This window comes from Podarcis liolepis (assembly GCF_965112155.1).
Source record: "Podarcis liolepis genome assembly, chromosome: 1".
NCBI lineage: Eukaryota > Metazoa > Chordata > Lepidosauria > Squamata > Lacertidae > Podarcis > Podarcis liolepis.
Genome location: NC_139554.1, coordinates 86,215,653 through 86,243,288, shown reverse-complemented (window position 1 = coordinate 86,243,288; position 27,636 = coordinate 86,215,653). Strand labels below are relative to the sequence as shown.

The 27,636-nt window shown below is 47.8% G+C and overlaps 1 protein-coding gene across 1 annotated transcript; it reads left to right on the top strand.

Annotated features, from left to right (window-relative positions):
* Positions 1-50: 50 nt before the first annotated feature.
* Positions 51-27,636, top strand: CTDSP1 (CTD small phosphatase 1). Its single transcript, XM_083491390.1, has 7 exons — positions 51-518; positions 15,306-15,454; positions 17,721-17,822; positions 18,977-19,033; positions 20,398-20,490; positions 21,093-21,278; positions 22,147-27,636. Exons 1-7 carry the CDS (start codon positions 452-454, stop codon positions 22,273-22,275), a joined length of 783 nt encoding a protein of 260 aa, XP_083347516.1. The 5' UTR covers positions 51-451; the 3' UTR covers positions 22,276-27,636.

Sequence of the window (27,636 nt, the reverse complement as noted above, 5' to 3'; positions counted from 1 at the left end):
ACAAAATCCCTCCCCTCCCCTCGGATGGTGGCCAAGAGGGGTCGCTCCGGAGGCCGCCGCCACCGGCTATCCCGGGCGGCCCGCAGCCATTGCCCTTTTAAGGGGTAGCTTGAAACCGCGCCTGGGCTCCATGTTTGTATCAGAAAATCGTGAAGAGGGAACTCCATGTTGTAACAAAGTTTCCTCCGCCGCTGCCTTTTTCTTTTCCCCCCTTTTTTGTTTTGTTTTTCCCCTTTCCCCATCTCCCCCCGCCCCTCCCCCACCCTTTTATTTTCCCCTTCCGTTTTCATTTCCTTTTCTTTTTTAAAAAAGCTCCCCGCCACCAAAAAAAAATACCCCACCACCTCAACAACAATCTGTTAACTCCTGGAAAATTCCTCAAAGCGGCGGAGACACAATTGGAAGGAGGGAAGAGAGAGGAAGAGAGAGAGCGCCCTGCCCTTCTGGTCTAATGGACAGCGGGTCCATTATCACCCAGGTTAGCAAGGAAGAGGTGAACACGCCTCTGCAGGAGAAAGGTAAAGAGACCCGCGCGAACTGCCCTCCCCGAGGGGCAGAGGTCAAAGACGGGGCCGGGAGGGCATCTTCTCGGTGCCCACCTCCAGATCGCCAAGAAACGGGGCTGGGGGCCACTTGTTCCCATAACGCGCCACCTCTTCAGCTTGACAGATCGGTGACAAGGGAGCTTAGGATCGCCTTGCGCGCGTCTATAAGCGGGTGTAGCGGGGTGTTGAGGGAGCCTGCGCGCCCTTCTCGAACGAGCAAATCAATCCACGCCGGCCTCAGGTTCCGGTGGCAGGAAAAGAAGAGTGGCCAAGCCGCTTTTCTGGCGACGCGCGCTGCCTCCGGCTGCGTCCCCCCCCGTCTCCCCATTCTCTTGCGCTGATATATCGATCCACAGTGCAACGCCCTGGTGCGTGGTCGGCCCAAGAGGCAGGAAACCTGTCCGATTTGTTGCGTCCAGTCCACCTCTGCGCCCTGGACACGGAGGCACCGAGGTAGCGAGCGCGGCGCGTTGCACACGTGTATGTGTTGTCTGTGTGTATTGGCTCTCGAAATCACCGCCTCGCCCCGTGGGGTTGGAGGGTGCCCTGAAATGCTGGATTGGCGCAGCAGCTCCTTCGAGTTTTTATTTCTTTAAGGGCTTTGTGGGGTGAGGAGAAAAACTGGGTGTGTTTTTTTGGCGGGGTCCTACTTCCCTTCCCTTTTATATTCTGGATCCTATAGCTTTCCTTCCCCCCACCCCGATTTCCTCACTGTGTGTGGCATTATTGAGCGAAGAGGAAGCTGTGCTTCGGCAACAGGCTTCATTAGGGAGGCGTATAAGGTATCCTCTTATTGATTTTTTACAAACAAAAAAAACCCCCACACCCTATATCCTGGATGCATCTCCCTCCATCTTTCCCTTTGCGTGTTATGGGGCAGTTGTTGCTTTAGAGGATTTTAAAGCGAAAGTGCGTTTTTCACCGGTGAGGTTTTTTTGGTTCAGCTGTTTGCTGCTATGGGAGATTTTGAGCAGGGGAAAGCCCCCTTTGAGCAGGTGTGGGGCGGGCTGCACCCAGATTTGTGCCAGGTGTTAGTAAACACACGTCTGTAGGAGGAGTCTTGTTTGATGGCGCCAGAGATGTTAGATAGGGAGCTGTTCCCAATTCAACATTATTTCAGGATTGAGACTCAGGGTGGCTCTCTCTAACTTCCTGGAGATCCAGAGATTTTGCCTGACTTACCAGCAAGAGCAGCATTTTCTTGACCCTGGGTGTTAGCTTACACCTCCCTTTTTCCATTCTAGGTGAGGCACACGTGGGCTCACTAGATAGGCGATTATGAAGGAGTTGCTCTGATAGGGCTGAGGAAAGATGCCATTCCTAGCACCCTCTCTTGGTGCTGGGTGAGTTGTAAACATTGCTGGTGGAAGGTGGGGGGAGTGGAATAGCCCAAGATGGTGTGAGTGTGGTGTGGTGTTTTGCTAGCTGCTTTTAGCTTTTCTCCCACTGCTTCCTGGTGATCTTGGCTCTGTCGGAAAGGAAGCTGGCTGGCAAGGTTAAGAAATCCTGAGGCCTTTTCACTAAGAAATTGGGGCATTTCTTGGGTCAGATGTGTTGGTGGCGGGTGAGAAAGGGGATGCTGCTCCCCCATGTTCATGTGCCCACTTGGACCCATCTGCTTTCGGCCATCTTTAAAAACACAACAACAAAAATGCCTTCTGGCTGAAGGTAGGTGGGGTGAGTTGGGTAGAGCCAATGCCATTTAGTAGAGAGTGCTGAGAGAGGTGGGCAGTGAGCTGACCTTGGTGCAAGACAACATTTGTTCTGAATGGGGGAGGCACAGGAATTTCTCTTGGGCTACTAAGATATCTGACAGCGGGTAGTGGTGGTGCACAAAAGGGTCTGCAGCAACGTGTAACTCCCTCAGCCAACTTTTCACCCAATCACATATTAAAGCCCCACTAGGGGCTCAGTAAATGCTGTTTGCCTGCAGCTCCCAAAATGAGTGGGGGTGTGTGATTATGTACTTGGTAAAGGTTAAGGGACGCTTGACCATTAGGTTCAGTCGTGGCCGACTCTGGGGTTGTGGTGCTCATCTCGCTTTATTGGCCGAGGGAGCCAGCATACACATGTGGCCAGCATGACAAAGCCGCTTCTGGCGAACCAGAGCAGCGCATGGAAATGCCGTTTACCTTCCCACCGGAGCGGTACCTAGTTATCTACTTGCACTTTGATGTGCTTTCAAACTGCTAGGTTGGCAGGAGCAGGGACCGAGCAATGGGAGCTCACCCTGTCACGGGGATTCGAACCGCCGACCTTCTGATTGGCATGTACTTGGTAGGGGATGATAAATGGCTGGTGTTGTGTGTATGGTTTGATGGGTGAGAGTTTGGGCATGAGCAGGCCTGTGTGACAGGGTTCTGGGGTGCTATCAGCCTTCCTTTTCATTGGTGATATTTTGCAAACTCTCTGTCTGAAGCAAGAAGGTAAAGCCTAAAGCTGGCGGTTTATGCACAACAGGGATGGGACAAAAAAATGCACCCTGGAAGACATGTATTTGTGGGATAGTTTATGGTAATTGCAGGTTGGGAGACTGCTGTGGTGCTCAGGTCTTGTTTGCAGGCTTCCTATGGGTTTCTGGCTGGCCACTGGGAGAAGATGAGATGGGCTTTTGGCCTGATGCACCTAGGCTCTTCTCGTGTTAACTGTTCTGAGCAGACAACCAAAATGAGGGCTTTATCTTGCCACTATATGTGGCTGGCCAGTTGTGTTTAGCTTGGGCCACACTACAATCTGTGAGGTACTGAGTCCTAGCACTGTAGCTGCCGTATACTGAGTTAAACCACTGGTCCATTTGGCTCAATGGTGTGTTTACAGGGGTGGTCAACGTGGTCCCCTCTGAATATTGGTGGGTCCTTAAGCATTCATCACACCAGCCTGCATGACCATTGGTCAGGGCTGATGGGAGTTGTAGTCCAAAAACATATGGAGGGCATCATTTTGGCTACCCTAGGTCTACACTGTCTAGCAACAGTCCCAGAATTTCAGAAAGAGATTTTCTCCAGCCTTTTTTTGAGAGGTCAAGGGTTGAATCTGAACTCTCTCTGATGCAAAACATGCCTTCTGCCCTTGAGCTGTTCTTCTTCCCTAAAGGATTGCCCATGAACCTGATGTGGAACAAAACAAAGAGAGGGAAGAGGCTGTAGCTCAGTGGTAGAGCATCTGCTTTGCATACAAAAGGTTGCAGGTCGAATCCCCAGCATCTCCACGTAGGGCTGGGAATCCCCACAAGGCTGGGAGAGCCACTGCCTGTCAGTGTAGACAATGCTGAGTTAGATGGGTCAATGGTCTAACTCAGTATAGAGCAACTTCCTAGATTCAATTCCTGGCATAGAATCAGAGAACCATAGAATTGTAAGGTTGGGACACCGAGGGTCATCTAGTCCAGTTCTGAATCTCAGCTAAAGCATCCTTGACAAACGGCCACTCAGCCTCTGCTTAAAAGCCTCCAGTGAAGGAGAGTCCACCACTTTCTGAGGGAGTCCATTGCACTGTCAAACATTTCTTACTGTCAGAAAGTTCTTCCTGATGTTTAGTTCGGGTTCTATCCTCCAGAGCAGGAGAAAACAAGTTTGCTCCATCTTCCAAGTGAAAGACTTTTAGATATTTGAAGATTGCTGTCATATATCCTCTCAGTTTCTTCTTATCCAGGCTAAACATACCCAGTTCCCTCAACTGTTCCTCATAAGGCTTGCTTTCCAGACCCTTGATCATCTTGGTCACCCTCCTCTGCACATGTTCCAGCTTGTCAATATATCCTTCCTAAACGTGGTGCCCAGAATTGGACACAGTATTCCAGGTGTGGTTTGATCAAGGCAGAATGGAGCGGTACTATTACTTCCCTTGATCTGGAAGCTATACATCTGTTGATGCAGCCTGGAATTGCATTAGCTTTCTTTGCTGCTGCATCACAACGTTGACTCCTGTTAAGCTTGTGGTCTACTAAGACCACCTTTTCACATGTACTACTGGCAAGCAAAGTGTCCCCCATCTTATATTTGGTTTTTCCTGCCCAAGTGTAGAAGCTTACATTTGTTCTTACTGAAATTCATTTTTATTAGTTTTGGCCTAGTTCTCCAATCTGTTAAGATCATACTGAATCATGATTCTGTCTTTTGCAACATTAGCTAACCTCAGTTTGGTGTCGTCTGCAAATTTGATGAGCATCCCCTCAATTCCTTCATCCAAGTCATTTATAAAGACGTTGAACAACAACCGGCTCAGGACAAAACCCTGCGGCACCCCACTTGTCACTTTTTCCAGGATGACGAGGAACCATTCGTGAGCAGTATTTGGGTTCGGGCAGTCAACCAGCTACAAATCCACCTAACAGTTACCTCATCCAGCCCACATTTTACCAGCTTCTCCAGTTAAAAGAGTAGCGGAGAGCAGGTGGTTCCAGAGGCCCTGGAGCGCTGTTCCCAGTTAAAGTGTGCAGTACTGGTCCTGTATGAAGCAGTGTCCTGCAGAGTCATGTCTAGACACAGGATCTTCAGTAAAGGGCTCAAAGGATGGTTCTGCTTCCAGTGCAGACACTGCTGGTGGCAGATGGTATGTGTGTTAATTCACCTCCTGATAGCCCAAACGTTCTTTATTTAAAAGCTTTGCCCTATTTTAGAGGATTGGCTGTAAATCTAAATGTCACATGAACACAGAATATAGCAGACTTCTCTTATTGCCCACATACAGTCCCCTTGTTCTTGAATCTGGACCTGCCAATGCGATTCTGGTTTCCAAAAGTGCCACACAAAGTCTGTAGTAATGAGATCAGAAGAGACGCCCAAGAGGCCACACTGTCCATCCAAGCGGAGCTGGCTGCGTTTTGTGAGTGGAACAGTAGCTGACCAAAGAGACTCTTTTTGTAGGTTGCCCCTTAAGGAGCCTGTTCCAAAGCGGGGGGGGGGGGGTGTCCAGTGGCGGAGCTTCATGCTCTGGCACAGGGGGTGGAGAGCAGGCGGGGGCGGGGGCGGAGGCGGGGCTGGGGGGCGTCCTGGGGGGTGTGGCGCCCAGCACGGGCAGGGGGGACAGCAGCGATGGCACCCCACTAGGATTGCGCTGCCGGGGGCGGTGCGCTCCCCCCGCACCCCTCTTCCTCCACTAGTGTTTGTCTGTCTCTCGTTCTCTCTCTCTCTCTCTCTCTCTCTCTCTCTGTGTGTGTGTGTGTATGTGTGTTTTAAAAAGTACTTTATGAATTTTAATGGGGAAGTGCCCATGTTTGTAACTCCCACTCAATTCCTGTTCTGTTTCCTCTTGCTTGACCAGAAAGTTGTTTAATGCCCAGTTCTGTCTCCCACCTTCTCTAAAAGGTGATTAATCATTCAGTACAGCTCTTTTACCTGCTTTTCTGTAGGCTCCATAAGACATTCTCTTTCTGTGTCTCAGCCAACTTTCAAGCCTCTGGATGAGCTTCTGTAGCCTCTCTTCCCACACCACACAAATCTAGCTCTCCGAGTAGCTCTGCCTATTATGCTGACTTATGAGTTGTGGCAGAATTCTGTGCTGTTGCACTGCAGGCTGAGCTGCAAGTCAAGGAAGTCCCCAGTTTGAGTCTGGCCTCTGCCACAAAGTCACTAGAGGGCCTTTGGGAAAGGCCTCTCAGCCCCTCAGGGTCTCTCCCTACCTGCAACAGTGAATAGCATAATACTGAATTAACCTTGCAGGGGTGCTGAAAGGGTTACAACTGAGCAGAGAATGCGATGTACGTTGAAAGCACTATGTTAAATATTATTTTAATAAATTATCAGATGGGGTGGAGGAAGCTGCTCTTAACCTTCCACCACGATATGCTAGTTTATCACATGCCGTTTTAAATGTGAAAGGGCATTAAGCTACAAGCTCCTCATCTACATTCTGAAGCAAGCACCCCAGAGTCCCACCACCTCAGTCTGCAGCTTCATTCTACGCAAAGTGTGTAAGGATAATAAAAACCTGTGAGCAGCCCAGAGACCCGTGAGTATAGGGTGGTACATAAATTCAACAAATAACAACAACAACCCTCCCGCTAAGTACTAATGTCCTAGGCAAGTTGATGTTGGAACCCTTAACTGATTGAATTAACCTCCTTGTCTCAGCCCAACCTGCAGAAGATGATTATCTGCACAGTGGCAGATTTCATTGAGAGTGTGCCATTTTTCCAGCCCCAAAGTCCAATATGGAAAAAATAGAAATGTTGTTGGGAGATACGTGATAATGCAGCGGTTGGCATACTATGTATGGGCATCTCCCAGCTCGGTACATGGCAGATGTTTGGGACTATGGCCCCATCAGTCCCAATCAGCATGTCCATGCTGAGCCCAAGGCTGATGGGGGTGGTATGTCAAAACATCTAGAGCAGGTATAGGCAACCTTCTCAATCCGGCCCATGGACGGTCCGGGAATCAGCATGTTTTTACATGAGTAGAATGTGTCCTTTTATTTAAAATGCATCTCTGGGTTATTTGTGGGGCATAGGAATTAGTTCATTATTATTTTTTTCAAAATATAACTGGCCCACCACGTGGTCTGAGGGACAGTGGACCGGCCCCCTGCTGAAAAAGGTTGCTGGCCCCTGATCTAGAGGGCATCAGGTTGAGGAGGGCTGGCTAAGACAGAGAGTTCAGCATTCTTCTAGGTCTGTTTAGGTCCGAGTTGAAGAACCTGAGGTCCAGCTCCGAGGCCCTTCTGGTGAAGTTACAGGGAATCAGGCAGAGGGCCTTCTCGGTAGTTCTGTGTACCCTGTGGCAAACCCTCCCATCAGATGTCAGAGATAAACAATTACATGACTTTTTGCAGACATCTGAAGGCAGCTCTGTTTCAGGAAGCTTTTAATGTTTGATATTTTGGTGTGTTCTTTGATATCCTGTTGGACGTTGTCCAAAGTGGCTGGGGTACAATAATATTATTATCATTATCATTACCTATGAACTACAGCTCTACAGACTACAGCTCACACAGTCACTCACCATTGGTTGTGTTGGCCAAGGCTGAAGTCCTACACAGTGTCAGAAAAGTACTGTACTTGGTTGGGCAAGGCTGCTGTATTTCTAAGCCCAAAGTATAACTTTCACTTTTGTTTACCAGAGCATTGAAGGTTTCTGTTTCCATTAAAGTGAAGGAATGTGTTCTCTCTCTCTCTCTCTCTCTCTCTCTCTCTCTCTCTGTGTGTGTGTGTGTGTGTGGCTGTGTCTCTCTGTCTCTCCATCAAAATATACCAAATAGCAGAAGCACAATTTTATGTGCTGTTTACTAAATAGTAGTAAGTGCTTCTCACATTCTCAAAGTAGTACATTTTGTATTTCATAATTCAGTTCATTAGTATGGCAAATATTTCCCTTTCCCCACAATATACTACCCCTACCTGCCACCACTGTCATGCCTTCCAAATTTTCAGATGCTTTGTATCTCTGATTGGGATGGCCAGGGCTTTGTCCTGGACTTGGACTCGCGTAGGGTAACTCCTATCCCCTTGATCATGGTAATTTGGTCTCCTCCTCCTTTCTCAAGCCAACCAGGTTAAGTGATGGGCTGGGGGAAGGACGTGTGTCCTTGAAGGGACCTTTTCAAGGGTCATGCATGCTTATGTGAGGCAGAAAAGCTGTCAAAAGACAGTTGCTTCTCTCTATCTTAAGCTGCCTTTGCCAACCTCATTCCAGGGCTGGCCGGGGGTGATGGGAATTGTAGTCCAAAACATCTGGAAGGAACTGGGCTGGCAAAGGATTAAATGATCTTCCAGACTTGTTTACATCCAGCCACTCTCTGATTATTGCATTCCAGGGAAAATGATATTTGCATCTCCTTCTATGGGGATTTTTATTAAGAATCTGGATCAGTGCCTTTCAGGCACAGTATAATTGTAGGGGCGATTGCCTAAGGCCAAGGAATTGAACTGGATAACACCCAAGATTACTACCAATTCTATTGATAGTAATGAACAGTTAATAGGTGCAATGGTCCATGTGGGTATCTGCAAAGCAACCAAATGGACAGTGCTCCATGCGATAAACCTTTTGTAAGCCTCCACACAGATTGCATGGGTTAAAAACTTAGAGGTCTGCCACACAAGGAGTTGCTTTTAGAAATTATTTTCATCCTTCATTTCTTTTTTTAAAAAAGAAGATATTCCACTTTTTCCTCCAAGCTCGAGGTGACACACATGGTTTTCCTACTCCCCATTTCACCCTCACAACAAGCCTGTGACCTCAGATAGTCTGAGAGCTAGGGATTGGCCCAAGGTCAATTAGAACCCTGGTCTCCCAGGTCCTAGTCCAGTATTCTAACCGGTACACCACACTGGGTCTCGGCTTATGTACAGCTTATGACACGCCACTCCACTCACACGAATTGCATCGTATATAAATGGAGTCTTTGTTGCTTAGGGGAAATTTGCAGACTACCTGGGTACATGGTGGACTGTTGGGAATGGCTCTGCTCATTGGCACACAGTGGTCAGCAGGACACCCTGCACAGTTTTTTGTTTGTGCGCCCAGCACTGTGAGATGAGAACTGAATACGAGACTCATTCTCACATTCATAGCTCAGCATTGTCTACACTGACAGGCAGTGGGTGTCCAGGATTTCAGACAATAATTTTTTAACATTTGAGGGTGGCTAAAGGCAAACTGCTATTCCATCTGACTCATACTGAAGGTGGGAATGATAATATTGCCCTGCCTTACAGGGCTGTTGTGAGAATTACTTAGAGGGTTTGTTTGAAACCCTTTGAAAACTTGAAGTATGCTATTAAAATATTTAGTACCACTATTATTAGACATAAGTAGAGCAGCAGGAATCTTGTGAGGCATCAACAAACTCCACATTCCTGTGAGTCTTTCAGCACTCTTTAATCTCATCCCTCAGTAATTCAGCCTTTTGGTTTCCCAAATGTCACAAATGACAAACTCAAGATTTTGTTCACCAGCACGTCCAAGGACTTGACTGTCACCCAGAATATTGAGAGAGTGAGACTCTTTTATTTTCCCAATTTAATAAGTAGCAAAGGAGAGAGACTCTCTATACATCCATTAAATAACACTGGCACTTTCTTTCTTCCTTCCTTCCTTCCTTCCTTTCTTTCTTTCTTTCTTTCTTTCTTTCTTTCTTTCTCTCTCTCTCTCTCTCTCTCTCTCTCTCTCTCTCTCTCTCTCTCTCACACACACACACACACACACACACTGCTTCTCTACCCTGCTAAGAATTCTGACTGGAGCATGAATTCTCAGGGTTTCTTGACGGAATGGTTGCTGCAGTGGAATGGTCGGAGGCCTAGTAAGCTGCATCCATTTGCTTATTGATTTATTTATAAAATTTCTTACCCCGCCCTTCAGCATAATGTGGTACGTTACAACAATTGAACGTACAATTATAAAAAATAAATAAATTCAATGATAAAACACAGCTTGTTGGGTCAGAAACTGGGCTTGCCTGCTTTTATGTCTGAAGTGTAAATGATAAAGATTTTGTTTTCTTTCGAGTGCACAGGCTTTTGTCTTCTAAGGAATCATTATGGTCACCTGCTTTGCGTTCTGCTCTTAATGGGATATTGCTTTAGATTTGCATATTTCCCTATGGGGACATAATTTGACATAGTTCTCTGTGGCGGTGCCACCTTTTCTTTTGATTTCTTCCCCCCAGAAACAAATCTGTGGCATCTGCTGAAAAGAGTGGCCATGAGCCAGATGTGGAACAACAAAAACAAAACGAAGAGAGGAAAGGGGCTGTAGCTCAGGAGTGGAGCACCAGGCTTGCATTCAGAAGGTCCCAGTGTCAATCAGTGTAGACAATGCTACTCTAGATGGACCAGTGATCTCACTCTGTATGAAGCAGCTTCCTATGCATCATTTTGTTATCCTGCCTAGGGAAACTCAATGTATAGCATCCACACCATCCTCTTACAATAGCAGTATTCTGGTTTGCATTGGGAAATCAGAAGTGATTTCTCCCTGGGGATTTTTTATTTTTTTTGGTAAGGATCAGATGTTACAGCAGATTCTGAGTTGGGATGTTGTTTCTCAACCAGGATGGCAGGCCGTGGGGAGGCGGTGGAGCTGTGCTTTTCTTTTTGTGGGGTGTGTGTGACTGTTTCACAAGTGTCTGGCCAGTGACTGACACATTGCCTTGCATTTATGCTTCAGCAGCTGCTCAGTATTCAGGCTTTGAAGCCCCAGCAAATATTCAGGTGGTGTTTTGTATTCATGTTACGCGTCCCAGGTCTCTCTTTTTCCTTTCTTTTTTAAAAGGCTGTATAGGTGGTTAGCTGAAACTGCTTTACTCGGCCTTCTGGTTTAAATACAGAAATGTGCTTTTAACAAAAATTCCCCAACAGCAGGGGCTAAAAAGGTTGTGCTGTTTCCTTCCGGTTGCCCTTGACAGTAAAAAGAACAACAACCGTGTTGTTGCGAAAATGAGGACCAAACAGGAAGAGGGATAGCCCTCCCCCTTGCTGCATATTTACAATGTATATCTGCCAACCAAAGAACATGGTGTACCTAATAAAATATGCCCAATGCAGGGATGGTGATTAAGTATACAAGACAAACAGTTCTCGAGATTGCAAATACGCTGGCATAGGAACAATGTGTCACCTCTGGATCAACATGTCCAATATTGCCATTCTGCCTTCTGACATCTCACTGCTTGTCCTGAAACACCATTTGCATAACCTGCAAACTACAAGTGGGCATTAATGCATAAGTCACTAGGGTAGCCTGATGCTGTTCTTCCCCTACTGCTGTTCTTTCTGTATTTCTGTACTCCCCCCCCCCCAGTTAAAGACACTTGCTGCAAGTGAACCTAAAGCCAAACCTCATGCATATGTGCCCCCACTGCTTTATGGGATTTAGGTGGCAAGCCGCTACTCTGCACACAGGTTTGCTGCTTTTCAGGGGTGCCAAGCTGTGCCAAAGATTGAGGGGCCCAGATCACGCGCATGACACCATGCACGCAACGGGCAACCAGAGGGCGGAGCTGAATGCAGTAGCCGGCAGCTCCTCCTCTCTCACACTTGGCAGCCAGACCTTGAAGCTACGCTTGGCACCGCATTCGGCCTCCTCTGTCTCCTGACATTTGGGAACATTGGGGGGGATTCTAGCCCCCCCCCAAAAAAAAATTATTGGAGAGGCCAAAAGAGCTCAACCCCCTGGAGTTTGTGCCCCTGCTGCTTTTACATCCGTTTTGGCCCTCACTGTGGTGGTAAACCTGCAACTGAACTGTGCTCCATTAGCGTGCACATGGGAGCTAATATACAGTGGTACCTCAGGTTAAGTACTTAATTCGTTCCAGAGGTCCATACTTAACCTGAAACTGTTCTTAACCTGAAGCACCACTTTAGCTAATGGGGCCTCCTGCTGCTGCTGTGCCGCCGGAGCACGATTTCTGTTCTCATCCGGAAGCAAAGTTCTTAACTTGAAGCACTATTTCTGGGTTAGCGGAGTCTGTAACCTGAAGCGTATGTAACCTGAAGCCTATGTAACCTGAGGTACCACTGTAACTTGAAAGCAAATCAATCAATCATTGTGCCTGGAAAGCTAGCTTGTCTGAGAGAAGTGTAGGCTGGAACTCTTCACCTTGACATTTAGTTGTCTTTCTGGACATATATTTCCACACACACACACACACACACACACACACACACACACACACAAAGAGATGAACGCTTAGTCATGTAAGCCTCCACCTACAGCCTGAAGTGGTACATCTCTGCACCCCAGCTGCGTCCCCTTAGTGAGAGCTCTGAGATGCAGAGAAGCAATACCCTTTTCCTCCTTCACACATGAAAGATAATGTATGTGAGCGCAACCAGCAAGAGATAAAACTGCAAGACGTGTGTTACCTCTGGCTAGTCCTTCCCTCCAATTTTTGTTTGTGCACATCAATTTATGACCTTACTCGCTAAAAGAGCTCCGCACATCATCTTACATGCAGCAACGTAGGGCCGACGGCAACTCTAGATATCTGAAGCCGTGTCTTGTGCAGGTTCTTGGTTCTCTGATCTTGCAGGATTTGAAAGGCTGTCCCCCTCTTTGCCTACACTTCGCCCGCTTGCACCCTCTTCAACCTCTCCCTCATGGCTACTGACTAATTTTTGGAGAATACCTGTTTTTGTTTTTCACATAGTGTTGAGGCAGTCGTTCAAAGTAAAGGCAGAGGAACCCACCTTGACGCAGGGTTGCATGAGCCTTCATTGCGGCTTCCATATAGCAGGCTAAATAGCTGGTTCAGATGCCAGTTCTGCCCTTGTCCATCCAGCTCAGATTTCTTCCCCACTGATGACCATAAGAAGAGCCCTCCTGAATCAGGCCAACAGCCCATCTAATCCAGCATCCTGTTCCCACAGTGGCCAACCAGATGCCTATGGAAAGCCCACAAGCAGGACATCTCTCCCCGCTTGTGATTCCCAGCAACTGGAATTCGGGGGGCAATACTGCCTCTTGACACTAAAGGTAGAACATAGCTATTGAGACTAGCAGCCCACAGTCCTCCAGGATCTCAAGCCAAGGGGACCCTTTCCCATCACCTGCTGCTGCCTCTTTTCTTTATAAAACCGAAGGTGACAATAATTGAGCCCAGGACCTTCTACGCTCAAGGCAGGCGCCCTGCCAGTAAGCTATGGCTCTTCCGTTGCATCTTGGATGTTTCCGGAATAGCAAGAGCTCTGTTGGTTGGGACTGGCAGAATTGGGGACCTGGAACAGCAGGGAGCTGAAAAGGCAGCGCCTGCAGAGATGGGGATTGCAGGAGGGCCTGCCAACTCCCCGCCCCCTTGCACCTCCTTGGCCGCTCGCTCCCAGCCCACAGCTTTGGCGTCTTAAGATCCAGGCCGTTCCAAGAGGAGAATCTCATTATCTGGGGCCCGGATTATGGAGCGGGAGCTGCTCACAAGCAAAGGGATTAGATGTGAAAGTGAATTTAATCCAGAACCTTGGCAATGGCATGTGATTAAAAACTCCTCAAGTACTCCAGGTGCCTGGAGCATGTGTGTGACAGGAGAGAGATTGGCAGGTGGCAGGAAAAGCGAGACCATATTTCCCATCTGCCTAGACCCAGAAGAGGATGTTTGTGTGAGAAGTAGGAAGAGAAGATGGAGTGGTTTGTGTGTTTTGTTGTTGTTGTTGTTGTTCTGATAGGCAAAAGGAAGGGGCCCCTGCAGCACATCCGTTCTACTGAAAAAGCCAAAACCTTGGAAATAATAGCAAATATTTGAATCCTGGCAGGTCTTTTACCAGGTAGGATTTGAGCCTTTTTAGTTGGTTTGTTCCTTCACTGCCCATCCCACCGGCAAACCCTCCTCCCTTACCTAGATGGTATCAACATCCCACCCGGCGGCCCCTCTGGTCTAGCATCCTGTTCTCACAGTGGCCAACCAGATGCCTGGGGGAAGAAGCCCTCAAGCAGAAACCGAGCGCAAGAGCCTCTCCCCTCTTGTGGCTTCCAGCATGCAGCATGCTTGCCTCTGGTTGTGGAGGCAGAGCATAGCCATCGTGGCTAGTAGCCATCAAGAGCCTTCTCCACAAATTTGCCTAATCCTCTTTCAAATCCATCTAAGTTGGCGGCTATCGCTGTTTCCTGAGGAGTGAGTTCCATAGTTTAACTGTTCTCTCTGTGAAGCAGTGCTTTATTTTATGTGTCCTGAATCTTCCATAGTTCATCTTCACTGGATGTCTATGAGGTGTCGGATGACGAGAGAGTGCACAAAACTCTTCTCGATCTGCTTTCTCCATACTATGCATAATTTCATAGATCTCTGTGGTCACCTTTTCTCTAAACCAAACGTCTCCAAATACTGCAAACTTTCCTCGTGCTCCATGCCCTCGATCATTTTAGCTGCCCCTTTTTTGAACCTTTTCAAATTCTCTGCACTCCATTTTGAGGTGACGCAACCTGAACTGGATGCAGTATTCCAAGTCCGGTTGCACCATAGATTTCTACCATGGCATTATGATATTGGCACTTTTGTTTTCCTTTCCTAGTGCTCCCTAGCATAAAATTCACCTTTTCCTTAGCTGCTTTCATCCATTGACCATTCTGGTTCAGGGCTGATGGGAGTTTTGGAGTCACATCTGGAGGGCTGCAAGCTCCCCATCTGTGTCAGAGCAGTTGGCCTGGCTATATTTGGCACCTCCCGCCTTCCATCTTCCTCTCTAATTGGCCAGATGCATGGACCTCTCTAGCTGACAGAACTGTGGCCTGCTTTTGGTGATGGGTTGATTTGGATGTCTTCCAAGGACCTGTGGCTGATTCTACTTCCCATGGTTTATTCTTTTCTCTCTCAGAATGGCAAGTGTACGTTCTTGGCCTTGTGCAGGAAGCCACAGCCAGTACTGGTTCCATGGCAGATGTGTCCTTCTCATACACACGGTTGAAAACACACCTGCTCTGTGAACGTGCAAAGTGTTTATTTGGTGTGCACCTTAAAACTACGACCCACAAAGGGGAGGGAAAGCAAATATCCCTTGGGCCAGGAAGCTCTTGTTGTTAGCGCCCCCTGTTGAGATTTTAAGACACTTGCAGGAGTTTTCCAACTGTGTTTAGGGCACTTCTGCAAAGGGCCAAAGGGATAAGATGGACAAAGTGCAGAGTATATTCAACAGTGACCCAATCTGTACCATGTCTCACCTGCAAGATTGAGTCTTATGGGCAGGGCTGTGGAAAAATACCTCTGAAGCAGCCAGGCCTGGGAGCGGGGAGAATAAAGACGAGGGTTTGACAAGACAGCACTCCCTTCTTATTTATACTTATCTCTGTCTCCCCCCCCCCCCTTCATCCCCCTCCCCTCCTTCTCATGCAGGTGCTCAGAACCCATCACCTTCCAAGAAGCCCAGGAACCGCAGCATCTTCCAGTCCCTCTTCTGCTGCCTTTGCCATGACAACTCGGAGCCTATCCCTGTCAACAACAACGCCCCACTCCTGGTGGAGGAAAATGGATCGGTGCCCAAGGTAGGCCCCAGCTGGCTGGCAGATCACTTGCTTGAAATGACCAAGGGAAGGGTTAAGTATCTAGTGGGGCAGGCCAGGGCTGGTTTCTTGGGTGAACTGACATTTTAGACTTTTGCTGGATCTACTTTCGGTTTTTGTGTATGTGTGTTTGTGTGTGTGTGTGTGTGTGTGTGTGTGTGTGTGTGTGTGTGTTTAACCGCAACCCCAAGAACTACCAACCAAAGCTGGGTGCAAAAGACAGCTTTGGAATTAAAGAGCAGGGGGCCTTTGAGCCTAGGAATTAGTTTTCAGCACCAGAAGTGAACGGACCTCATAGCCCTTTCGCACAAAAGTTCGTTTCTGGTTAGCTTCCTTCGTTTTAGCAGCCTAATTTAGATGTTGCCATTTTGCTGTTCTCGCTGATAAACATTTGGGGAGTAAGAACCCTTGTCGATCCTCTGCAGATGACCCAAAGATCTACCATTCAATCCTGATCTGCCTTCTGCTCACCCCTCCCTTAGGGCAGCAAACTTGGTTGATTACAGGAGTTCCAAGATTTTACAAAAAGGAACATTGCCTCCCTTTCCCCTCCAACTCCCAGGCTCTGCTTCTCCCCATCCATTCATAGTCGTGATGCTTTTTTAAATTTCATTTTGGGCAAAATTCCCAAGCCTTTTGAATGGATGCAAATATTTTCAGTGTCAAAACCATTCAGGCCAGGCTGCAGCTAGGAGAGTGCTTAGAAATCTTAATGGGCTTGGTCATGTGGCAAGATGAAGCCCCTGTGCACCTCACAAGAGACTTGGAGTGCACATTACAGATCATTTAATATGCATTAGTTACCCTTTTCCACACATTAACTGGCCTCTCGTCCTTGCAGCGAGGGCACTTCTACAGAGGCAAGGTTTCCACCTTGGTACCCCAGGCATCGGGGCAATAGACCTTTACATTTTCCTTTGCTGTAGGAGCTGAAGCAGGCTGAGCTCCTCTTGCCCATTTCCACCCCCCTGCTGGCCCTGTCACATGCCCTCTGCACTCCCTTGCTGAGCTCAGCAGGACCTCCAATGTGCCACATGACAGGTAAGGGAGAGGGGGGCAAGTGACAGGATGGGGGGAGAAGGAAATGGATGAGAGCCCCAGATGCAGCTGCCTTGAATTAAAAAAAAGGAGAAGCAAGAAAAGTAAGTGTGTGTGTGTGTGTGTGTGTGTGTGTGTGTAGGGCTAATGATTAAGAAATGCAGAGCTCTCCAGTTACACAAACACTGTGCAGACATTTTATAACTATGGAGTATGAAAACAGACAAATAACCAATGAGCCACCCCCAAAGGAATAAACACAATATTCTGCATGTGAAACAAGCAACATTTGGTGGCTCTCTTAGGCAAATCCATGACTAGCTTTTGTCTGTTTTTAATCTTTGTAGTGCTCTGATGTTTTAAGGATTCTTAACTATTGGTACAACATGGAGCTTTTGCATTTATAGAGTCATGGTATTTGGAAGGAGCTCCAAGGTTCATCTAGTCCAACCCCCTGCAATGCAGGAATCACTGCTAAAGAATCCCTAGCATATGGCCATCCAACCTCTGTTTAAAAACCTCTAATGAAAGAGAGCCCACCCCCTTGGTTATGTACTATTTAAGCCCTCTTCTTGTTTGTCCTTTCCAGGTTTGTTGCTGGGTTAGATTTCCTCTTTTCATGAAGCCGGGGGCCTAAACACATGGCAGGATGCTTGGGTTAGGTTGCCAGCCAAGTTAGGAAGAGCACTGGGGGCTTTGTTAGCCAGCTCTGCTGAGCTACCAGCTCCTTTCAAACAGGTAGTCAAAAGTCCAGTGGATTCTATACTAGAGCATCTTGATCCTTGTCACTAGTGCCCTCTGGTGCCCAGTTGTGTAATTGCAAATGTCTGTGCTTTGTTTCAGAGCAGATCCTACTCCCACCCCAATGTCACCCCAACGCAATGTCCTCCCCAAAGTAGAATTTGTAACTGCAGGTTCACAAGATGGGGAATGGATTGGAGATTTTTTTAAAAAAGATGCTCCAGTCCCCAGTCCCTTTATCTTGGTGCTACCTTGGACTTCATCATTGCTTTCCAGGAGAACTGTGTCCAAGGTCTTTATACCAGCCACAGCATCCCTAAATACTGATTTGAAGACTTGGGAGTCAACACAGGTTCTGAGCCCACCATCTCCACTGCCCTGCTAGATGCCAGCTTCCCTTACAGCATGACTCTGTGCCCTACACTCCTCCTCACAATATTTTCTCCTGTGTGTGTATGTGCTTCTGCAGGCTACTGTCAAATACCTCCTGCCAGAAACCAAGCCTCAAGATTCCAGCAAAATCTGTGTGGTCATTGACCTGGATGAGACATTGGTACATAGCTCCTTTAAGGTTAGTCCTTTCTCAACTGTTTTGCACACAAACACCCCACTGCCTGCTCTAGCCTTTGTTGACTCTCCATCCAGACAGCTTTATTTATAAATTTTAAGAGAATTTATAATCCACATCCCCACTATTTGGAAATCAAGGAGGTTCACATGATTATCCTCTCCTTAGTGCAGAATCCAAGACACTTTTAACTCCTGCCTCCGTCCCTTTAATGACTAGCGCACGCGCCCCCCTTCCTCCGCTTCCCAAGTTTGGGAATAAAATCCAGAGGTGTCACTCCCACCTTTCTCTTCCCTAATCCAATATTCTCATCCTTCTGGACCAGAGCTAGGTGAAGCACCTACAGAATGTGTAGCTCCATTTCTCAGTTTGCTCATCCTGAGTTGCACCGCATTTTAAGTGCATTTCTACCTAGCTGTCTTTAGTTTCATGATATAACCAGGCTGCACAATTTGATATTTTCCAGGTAATGGAATCTGCCATTCAGGTTTGCAAAATCTGGAGGGATTTTTTTTTTTTTTTTTTTTTTGCCATTACCTATTCTCCTACCATGACAACATTTTTAAAAATGTAATAGTTTCTCTTTGTTGTAAGCCACCTTTTGTTATTGGGTAGCATATAAATCCTGGAAGTAAAGGCCTCTGGATTCCTTTCCTGGCAAACCCAAGAGCCCTGGTTGTGCTTTGCACAGAAACAGCCCTCGCTACACCGTACGGACCTTGTGCTGCCTTTCAGCTGCTGGTTAACCAGCTGCCACCAGCTCTTCTGGAGCAGTGGGTAAGGCAGCGGTGAGGAACCTGTCCCTCCAGATGCTGCCAGACTCCCACCACCGCTGACCATTAGCTCTGCTGGCCAGGAGAAGGCTCCATTTACCACTCTGTAAGAGAGGAGCCATCTTCAGTTCCTGCTGCCAAAGATGTGTGCTAGTGCCAGTTGCTCTGAGAGACGGTGGCAGGTGGAGAGGATGTACGGTGTGAGGGAGCAAAATGGCTCACTTGCAGGAAGCACCAAAGTCTAGAGATGGCCTTGTTGCAGAAACCTAATCTTATATGATGGGAGAGTACGGCTATGAGAATCAACCCTGGTAGTGGGGAAGATGTGAAGAGCAGAGGAACCCAGCAGAGGAGGTCTAACTTCCCAACTCTGTCCTTTCCCAGCCGGTGAACAATGCAGATTTCATCATCCCAGTGGAGATTGACGGGGTCATGCACCAGGTATGGATGCTGCCGGGAGAGCCTAATGGGTAAAAAGAGGGGTTCTGGTATTGGCAGTGCTATTCTCAAAAGGGGGTTGCTGCATTTCATAGCTGATGTTGAATCGCCAAAGGTGACTATGTGGCAGGCGCTGGTATGCAGCGCTCAGGAAAAGGAAGGAAACCGCTTGGGGGTCAGTTGTGGTGGAGGATGGGGCTGAACTTTTGCACCCCTTTCGTTCATATTTGCCATCCCTACTTAGAAAGGCGGTGGCCAGGTTCAAGTAATCCAGGATAGGCTGTGAATACTGCAGTCAGCCTGTTCTCGATTACTTGGCCTTGGAGGCAGCCAGCAGCACCAGCCAGGATGGATACTACAGCTCCGTACCATCAGCCTTTGAAGAGGAATTTATCCACTGAAGACACTTTTCAGGTGCTTTGAATGGTTCCTGGGTGATCTAGACCAGCCACACCATTTCTTATCACACACTTTGTATCTCAGAGGGGACATCTAACCATGGAGTGCTGCATGTTGAAATGTAGGAAGTAAAGGAGCCTCTTGTTCTGATGTACCAAGTTGCCCGTGCATGGGAGCCAGGCCAAGGATACTGGGTGGAATCAGGATACTAGGTGAAAAGTCATAGAGTATCTTGTCTTGGGATGTGTGAGATCCTAGAGTTGGATTCCAAAGGCTAACAAGGACCTCTAGAGCCAATCTTTCATGTAGGCCTGGATAAACTATCCTTCACAGAAGTTTCTCCAACCTGTATTCCTTTCTGATGTCCACAAGCCATCTTGATAGTTCGCATCAGTTGCCAACCTGTCCTCAAATACTAAGAACTAATATTAAATCTGTGTTGTATCCTCCTTTTCCAAATTCTTCCCACTGAAGCTTTGGAGACTGGCTGTTTTTTGTCGCACTTGCAGCCAGACATATGTGTTTTGGACTCAGGCGTCTGTACCTGAACAGCCGCATGTTGTGGTTGAGTCATCGCTTAGGGGACAGAGCACCTGCCCCAGATTCAGACCCCATCATCTCAAGTCTGGAAGGATAATGTGACAAACACCCCACTCCCCAAGCCACTGCCAGTCAGAGTACGGAGCACTGGGCTCAATGGACAAATAGCCTGATCTGGTATGAGAGACACCTTCCTAAATCTCTGTGTGCTCTTTGGGCAACTTGTTCCACCAGCCAGTCTCTTCTTCCACTCTTGGGGGTGGGGGTTTCTGATGCTCAACCTAAACCTGCTGAAGAGAAGGACAACATGGTACCCGTGGTATTCGCTAGCCAGGAAGACTGGGTGGGAACTCCCCATGCTTCAGCTAGCTAGTGAGCAGATTTGTGCCCTGCGACCCCACCTCCATACTCTCCCTTCCCCTCCCCAGGTGTATGTCCTGAAGCGACCGCATGTGGATGAGTTTCTACGACGGATGGGTGAGCTCTTCGAGTGTGTGCTCTTCACCGCTAGTCTGGCAAAGGTGAGATTCTCCTCCTCCCACCTCCACACTGGAAAGGGTGATTGTTGACTTCAGACTCCTCCCCTGCTCCTACCACTCCCAGATAGTGGGCTCATTGGGGAAACTTGAGGCGCTGGGAAGAAAAAGCAAGCTGCATTGGGCAGGCAAGCACTGGTTTTTCTTCTGCAGTGGATTGTCAAACAGAAATACAGAGCCCTTCATCCCTACTGTAAACTGGAGTAGAGAGGTTAGCCTCCCATCGAGGATTAGAGCTGGATTAAGTCGTCAGGAGAGGACAACTTTTTAAAGTGAGTGCGTTGCAATAAAGCATTTGGAGGAGCTTGAATGTAAAGCATGAGCACTCTGAGGAAAGGGTTTGCAGCGATTCTTTTCCTCTAACCTAGCCCCCGTTCTTCTACCTGGGCAAGGGAAACTGGCCGAGAACCCAGGGAATACGCACACTTACCTGCTGGGATGGAAGAAACAGAAATCTAATCATCAGAGGAAGGTGATGCGGGCTTCCGTGGATGCAAGTGGAGCAGTTCCATCCTGTCCCATCCCTTGCAATAGGCACACACACCTGAGTGTGGTCAAACTGACTCTCCTTCTCCTCCCAACCCCAGTATGCAGACCCCGTGGCTGACCTGCTGGATAAGTGGGGAGCCTTCCGTGCCCGCCTCTTCCGCGAGTCGTGCGTCTTCCACCGTGGAAACTACGTCAAGGACCTCAGCCGCCTGGGCCGCGACCTGACGCGGATCATCATAGTGGACAATTCGCCTGCTTCTTATGTCTTCCACCCAGATAATGCTGTAAGTGGCCAGGTAGCCATCAGCTTCCTGGCTTTTGCTGGGAATGCGGAGCAGGAGGAGGGGGTTGTGTAGCTGTACAGGCTCACTTTCTCCACCCTGCTGCACAGAGCTGCATGCTAGAGCAAAGCTTAAAATATACAGGTGGAGAACAGAGCAAGGGGGGGACCTCAGTGCGATGGTGCACGTGCCCATTCTTTGGGATGACCTCTTGCACTTGGCTGCAGCACTCTCCCTTTTCCTCTTCACCAAGCTGCTTCCGTCCAGCTCTTTTGGACTACAACTCTCATTGGCTGCGGCCGAGGGGAGTTGGATTACTAGGATCACCGTATTTATTCAATTTATATCCCACTCTTCCTCCCACAGGAGCCCAGGGTAGCAAACACACCTGTAAGAACCTCATTGAAAAGCATTTTAAAAATAGCTAAGAACAACCACACACTCTCAGCCAGCGGTTGCCAGAAGCAGCATATTTTCAGATATCACATGCCTGGGGTAAACAGGGATGTTTTAAAATTGCTCCGGAAAGAGCTGGAGGGGGCCAGGTTGGCAAAAGCAGCTCTACAAGATTCCCCTTACATTTGGGCAAACACAGTTTATGCAGAGCTGCCTCAACAAAAGGCGGAGGGAGACTCTGTGTGTCTGGGCTGCTCTTGCACTAGGCTGGCATTCTTCCATTCCCACAATGCACCATGATGGGGAGAGTGGGGCTCTGCTTCCTGGTTTTGGCCCCACTGTTCTCACTGTTTGCACACTGGTGGCAGCCAGAGCAGTGTTCTGGGCTCAAAGCACGCCTACCTACAACTCATTATCATTGTTGTATGCATTACGTACTTGCCTCCTAACCGCTTCCCTTCTCCCACCGTGGCAGGTGCCTGTGGCTTCGTGGTTTGACAACATGGCTGACACGGAGCTCCTGGACCTGCTGCCGTTCTTTGAGAGACTCAGCAAAGTGGACGACGTCTATACAGTGCTAAAGCAGCACCGGACTAGCAGCTAGTGACCGCAGGGGAGCTTTGGGCAGGGGAGAGGAGAGGAGGGGCGTTTGCCCGTCTCAGCTGCTTCCCTTTCATTGAGCAGGACAGCCTGCTCCTTCCCTCAGCCTAGCCCCTGGCAGCCTCAACGCACAGTGCAGAGCACAAGAAACCCTGCAGGGGGCGTCATCAGAGAGCGCTTGTTTCCGTGGTGGTGCAGCAGGACAGGACCCCTCTCTCTCAGTGTCCGAGTGTGACCTTCATCTCCAAAGAGAGGAAACCCCTTTTGACGCTGTGTTTTTAACGGTTTGCCCCCTTGAATAATGGGCTGAGGAGACTATGACCTCAGCCCAGTTTTCCCTGCCCCTCTCATACCAAGTGGGACCAAACCTGTGGTCCTTTCTCCTCTAATCAAGGGGGGGAAACCAGAACCCTACCCCATTCCCCTGCCACCAGGTCGGGGGTGCTACACAAGAACCGGTCCCAGGTACCCACTGCATCTCACCACTGTTTGCATCTTCTCCTCCTGTTTCTTTATTAGGTGTTGAGGCCTAGGTTTCTGGGCTTATAAGTGTCCCAGCTCTGTTTGTGGTGGTGGCGGCCACTGACTTGACTGGAGGCAGGGAGAGACCCCAGGTGGGAAGTATCTGAGAGAAGTTGGGATGGGGAGACGAAAGAGAACAGGCAGGACTCAGGATAAAGCGGGGGCTGGAAAGATGTGGGGAAATACAAAGTGGATTGAACATTTAGAGGGACTCTGTTGCATCTTGCCAAAGAGAGAGGGCATTTCTGCTTCAGAAAGACAGGCAAAGCTGGTGGGTTTTGGCTGAACGTTTGAGGGGTCCTAAACTGGATGCAGCTTACTTGCCATTGTTGAATAAGTTTTCTCCTTTGGGGTGCATACTGGATTGGAGTTGTTTCTCCCTCCCCTTGGTGGAGAAAATCCTGATTTGGAGAGGAAAATCCCAAGTTTTACTTAACTTTTTGGAACTGGTAGCAACCCAACAGAGGAGGAAAAGAGATACTTGAGGAGTGAGAGGGAAGAAATTGGTGTGTTTGGGGAGAAGCTTTTCTCCGCTGAGACGCAAGATAAAACTAGCTCTGTCAGTTTTGTCAACAGGGCCCTGTGACAGGTGCCTTGAGAGGGGAGGGAGTGACCAATCCAGTGGTTATACCAGCCCCAGATCGCCTGCCTTAACCCCATCCTTCATTCTATCTGGAGAGAATGCCTGAAGCTTTGATTTCTTGGAGCAAGAGAAAGATGGTTCACAATATCAATCGCTAGTAGAGAAGGGGTCTGAGATGAGAGATGGGTTTGTGAAGATGGCTGAGAGGAAAGTAAGTGCTGCTGGTTGATCTGTGCTAGGGAGGAAGGCCGCCACCTTGAACAATCAGGTTTGACCCAGAATAAATTCTTCAAAGACTCTGAGGCTTAAGAGTGTGGGTTGGTGACACTGACCTGCAGTACCCATGTATGACTCACTTCAGTTGTCCTCCTTGATGCTTTTCTATATTCTACGCCAGCCCTGAGCTTTTCTTCCTTCAGCCTCTGGCTTTTCCAAGGCCTATTCTTCAGCTCCTTCAACTCAGCCCTTCCTGTGACCATAAATCACATGTGCATAGGCCATACAGGGAGAGGGGTCAATCTCTTTCTCTGCCGCTGTGGGTTTATTTGTTTTCCTCTTATGCTGTAGTGCCTTCAAACCTTACAAGGCATTGAGGTGCAACTCTTGCCTTTGGGCTGTGGTTGGAATTCTCCTCCTGGACTTTTGAGGCATGTGGGGGAAATTGTGCCTTTTGGAAGTGATGGACCTGTTGGTATCCTAAAGAGACAAGAGTGGATGGACGCACAATGCTGGGTTGTGTTGGCGGCTGGCGCCTCTGTTTCCAATGCTTTGCCGACAGTCCAGCCACTTCAAGTTCCCAAAGGTGGTTTTGGCCAAAATCAAGCTGGCCGTTCCTTCCCTTTGAACCATATTTCCCCCCACTTTGCCCAGCAGCTTTGAAAGCCTGTTTTTTAAAAGGAAAGAGAATCTTTAAGTCAGAGTAGAATTGCCTTGGTCCTCTGCCAATCTGTTCTGCAAGATAATGGATTTGCCTTGGTTTCTTTCCAGTGCCACTCTGAATTTGCCTTAAAATGTTTTTTGGATACAAGAAAACCTTGTGCCTTTTTTTTTTTTTACTATTGTTCTTGGCTGTTTTGTTAAGAAAGGACATGATGCCAGGGCTCTTCAGAGCCTCAGCCCATTCAGGATGGAATGTTTCAGGAATGGGGCAGGATTTGGCTCTCAGTAGTGGCTCCTGGAGTAGCCCGCTGAGTCAGAGCAAAGCGCATTGCTGAACCTCACTGCCAGGGTGCAAGCAAGCAGTCCTTTGCAGCAAACTATGACCTTCTATTTAAGTCTTACTAAATTGCTGTTGTAACATAGTGGAAGTACCTCATCACTGCCAGATTGGACATTATGGGGGATACTGGATGCTTAGAAACCTTTGAGCATGGGGTGGCATTCATTAACACAGCAGCTGGGAACCTCTGCCCTTCCAAATGCTGTTGGACTTCAATTCCCACCAGCCCTGGCCCAATGGTCAAGGTAGATGGGAGTTGCAGTCCAGCAACAACTGGAGGGCCGTTCCTGCTTCTAGCAGCTACTGCAGGTGTGGGGAGCCTTTGTCCCTCTAAATGTTGCTGAACTACAACCCCCAGCATCCCTGGCCACTGGCCATGCTTGCAGCACCTGGAAAGCCAAAGCTTCCCCACACCTGAGCTGCTGCTGGATTTATCCCTCTGGAATGTGCAGTGTTTAGTATTGCCAAATTTAAAACCAAGCAATGAGAGCAGGCAGGAGGGAAATATCTTTTCAGAAAAAGTTTCTTGTGTATAAACTTTTTTTCCAGTGGAACAGTAAAAATAAGACTACCACAACACACACATACACCTCCACTCTCCATTGAAATCCCAAGCGTTCCCTAGAAAGAAAATGTTCTTAAACAAAAAAAAAAATCCCTCCTTTTTCTTGCTTGCATATTTGTAGCATTTATGCCAGTAGGATGCAGGATACCCATTATCCATAGTCGCTCCTTAGGATGCCTGAGGAAGGTTGCAGGTTCTTACATGAAAAGCCCTGATTTGCACCTCCTAGGCTCACAGATGGATCAAAACAGCTCCCCACAGCCCTTCTTTGAATGTGCAGCACAGTTCTCTCAGCATTTTAAATGTATAAATAGGTATTTTGAGAGAAAATGCACATTTAAATATGTATTTAAATAGTGAACTTTCAAATGACTTTTTTATTTAAATGCAAGGGTAAAATCATGCCAAAGTGGCACAAAACAAAATAGATTCCTAGGCATAATATCTTTTAATCTAATCTGTACCAAAGTCAAGTGAAATTAACAACAAAGAGTTTGGTGGTACCTTAGGTGCTAACACTTTGTTGTTTTTACAGCAACAGTCTAAGATGCAAACCACTCTTGGGGCTGTGGGGGAATTGCGGCTGTAACTGAGTGCACCCTTTCTTGAGAGACATGTTCCATTTAATGCATTGGGGCTTGCCTCTGATTAAACTTCCATGGAGTTGCTCTACATGTCTCTTTGTTTTTGACTCTGAGTTGAAGTTGCCACAAACACCTGCTCTACCCAGTGCTCTCCCATTGGAGTAGCTACATTTGGCCAAGTTTGTACCATCCGAATTGCATCAAATTCCACTGGCCTCTCCAGTCTCTTGCAGCGTGGTATGGCAGAAACTCTTCATCCTTCTGCACAGAACATTCAGCAATTGTTCTAGTCTGGCAGTGTTGAGGTGCTCGTTTGCTCGAGGCCGTGAGTCACTCATGATCTGCAATGCCCAACAGACAAAATGCTCCTAGTCTGAGCTTCATCCAGACAAGCCCTCTGTGTGGGGAGTTGCCCTGTGCACCCCCGCAGAAAAAACATATTTTAATTTTTTACAGAATGTGGAAAGAAGAATTTTAACTGGGCACATTTTTAGATTATATAAATATGTATAATGTGTATATATTTTAGGGAAAATGGAAAATAAAAAACAATGAAACGGGATTGGGGGGGGGGGAAGGAAACCATCTGAGGATTTTTATAGCTGTATTTTTAACAACGTTCCTGGGAGATGGTGATTGTTTTTGTTTGGTTGGTTGCCATTATTCTTGGTGTAAAAGGTGCGAGTGATCTTTGCCCATGAGTGGACACCTCTGTCAGAGAGTATGCTCCCCCTTCTCCAAACGCCTGCCGATTTCCCCTTCCTCATTTTTAACACATCAATAAGCTCAGCATTAATTAAGCGTAGTTCGCCAGTAGTTAGGATAAGACACTTATTCCACCTTTAATTTGTTTTTCCACCTGCATCAGATTATGGAAGATCCAAACCTGTTCACATCTCCCTTTCCCTGTTTCACTACAGACACATTCTCTGTTTCTGTCCATCCACCTCTACCCCCTTCTCACTGGATGCTAGCTATTTACACCAAAAATGATACTTGCGGAGGTAGTAGCTAGCAAGCCCATCCTTACAGGGGAATGGCTTTTGCTCAAGAGTGAAGCTATTCTCCTTTTCCCATTAAATTGCACCCCTCTCTCCTCTCGTTTATTTTATTCGCAGCAAAGGAGAGAGAGTAGAAGAGTACCGAGGAACCTGAAGCCCTCCAGGCATTTCTGAACTCCGACTCCCATCATTCCTGACCATCGGCAGTGCTGGCTAGGGCCAATGGGAGTTGGAGTCCAGCAAGAGAGAATTACAGGTTCCTCATGCCTGGGGCAGAGATTCAGTGACAGCGAGCAAGTTTAATGCAGTATTGGGGAAACTCCATGCTTTATTGGGAAAAGTAAAAGCTGATAACCTTTTCAGTGCCAACCTGGAAACTACAAAGAGCCACACGTTTTCAACTAGCCATGTCACTATGGCTCATTTTGCCCTCTTGAGTTTTCTGGGGTGACAGAGAAAGTTGTCCCATCAGATTCTCAGGCCACAAGCTTCTTATTGAAGCTATGCCTTACTGCCCTCTGGAAGGTCCTTAATGCAGGTTGGCAAGGGGTAGAATGTGGCCCTTCAGATGTTGCTAGACTACAACTCCCATCATCCTTGGCTATTGGCTGAGGCTGATGGTAGTTGGAGTCCAACAGGTTTCCCCATCCCTGCCACAATGCCTAGCTCCCCCCCCCCCCGCACGAGCGATTGCCTTTGGAGGAGGAGATGGAGATCCTCTCCACTCACACCTGTTCAGACTCATGCTGTGTATCTTCTGTTGACCACAAGCTGATCTTTTTTAACAAATGGAAGAGAGAGTGTAAGAAAATCACAATTCCAGATCAAAAGTGCCTTTTTGTGTGATTCAAACTGTAAAATAATCTTTAAAGGAAAAAAATTACAAACTCA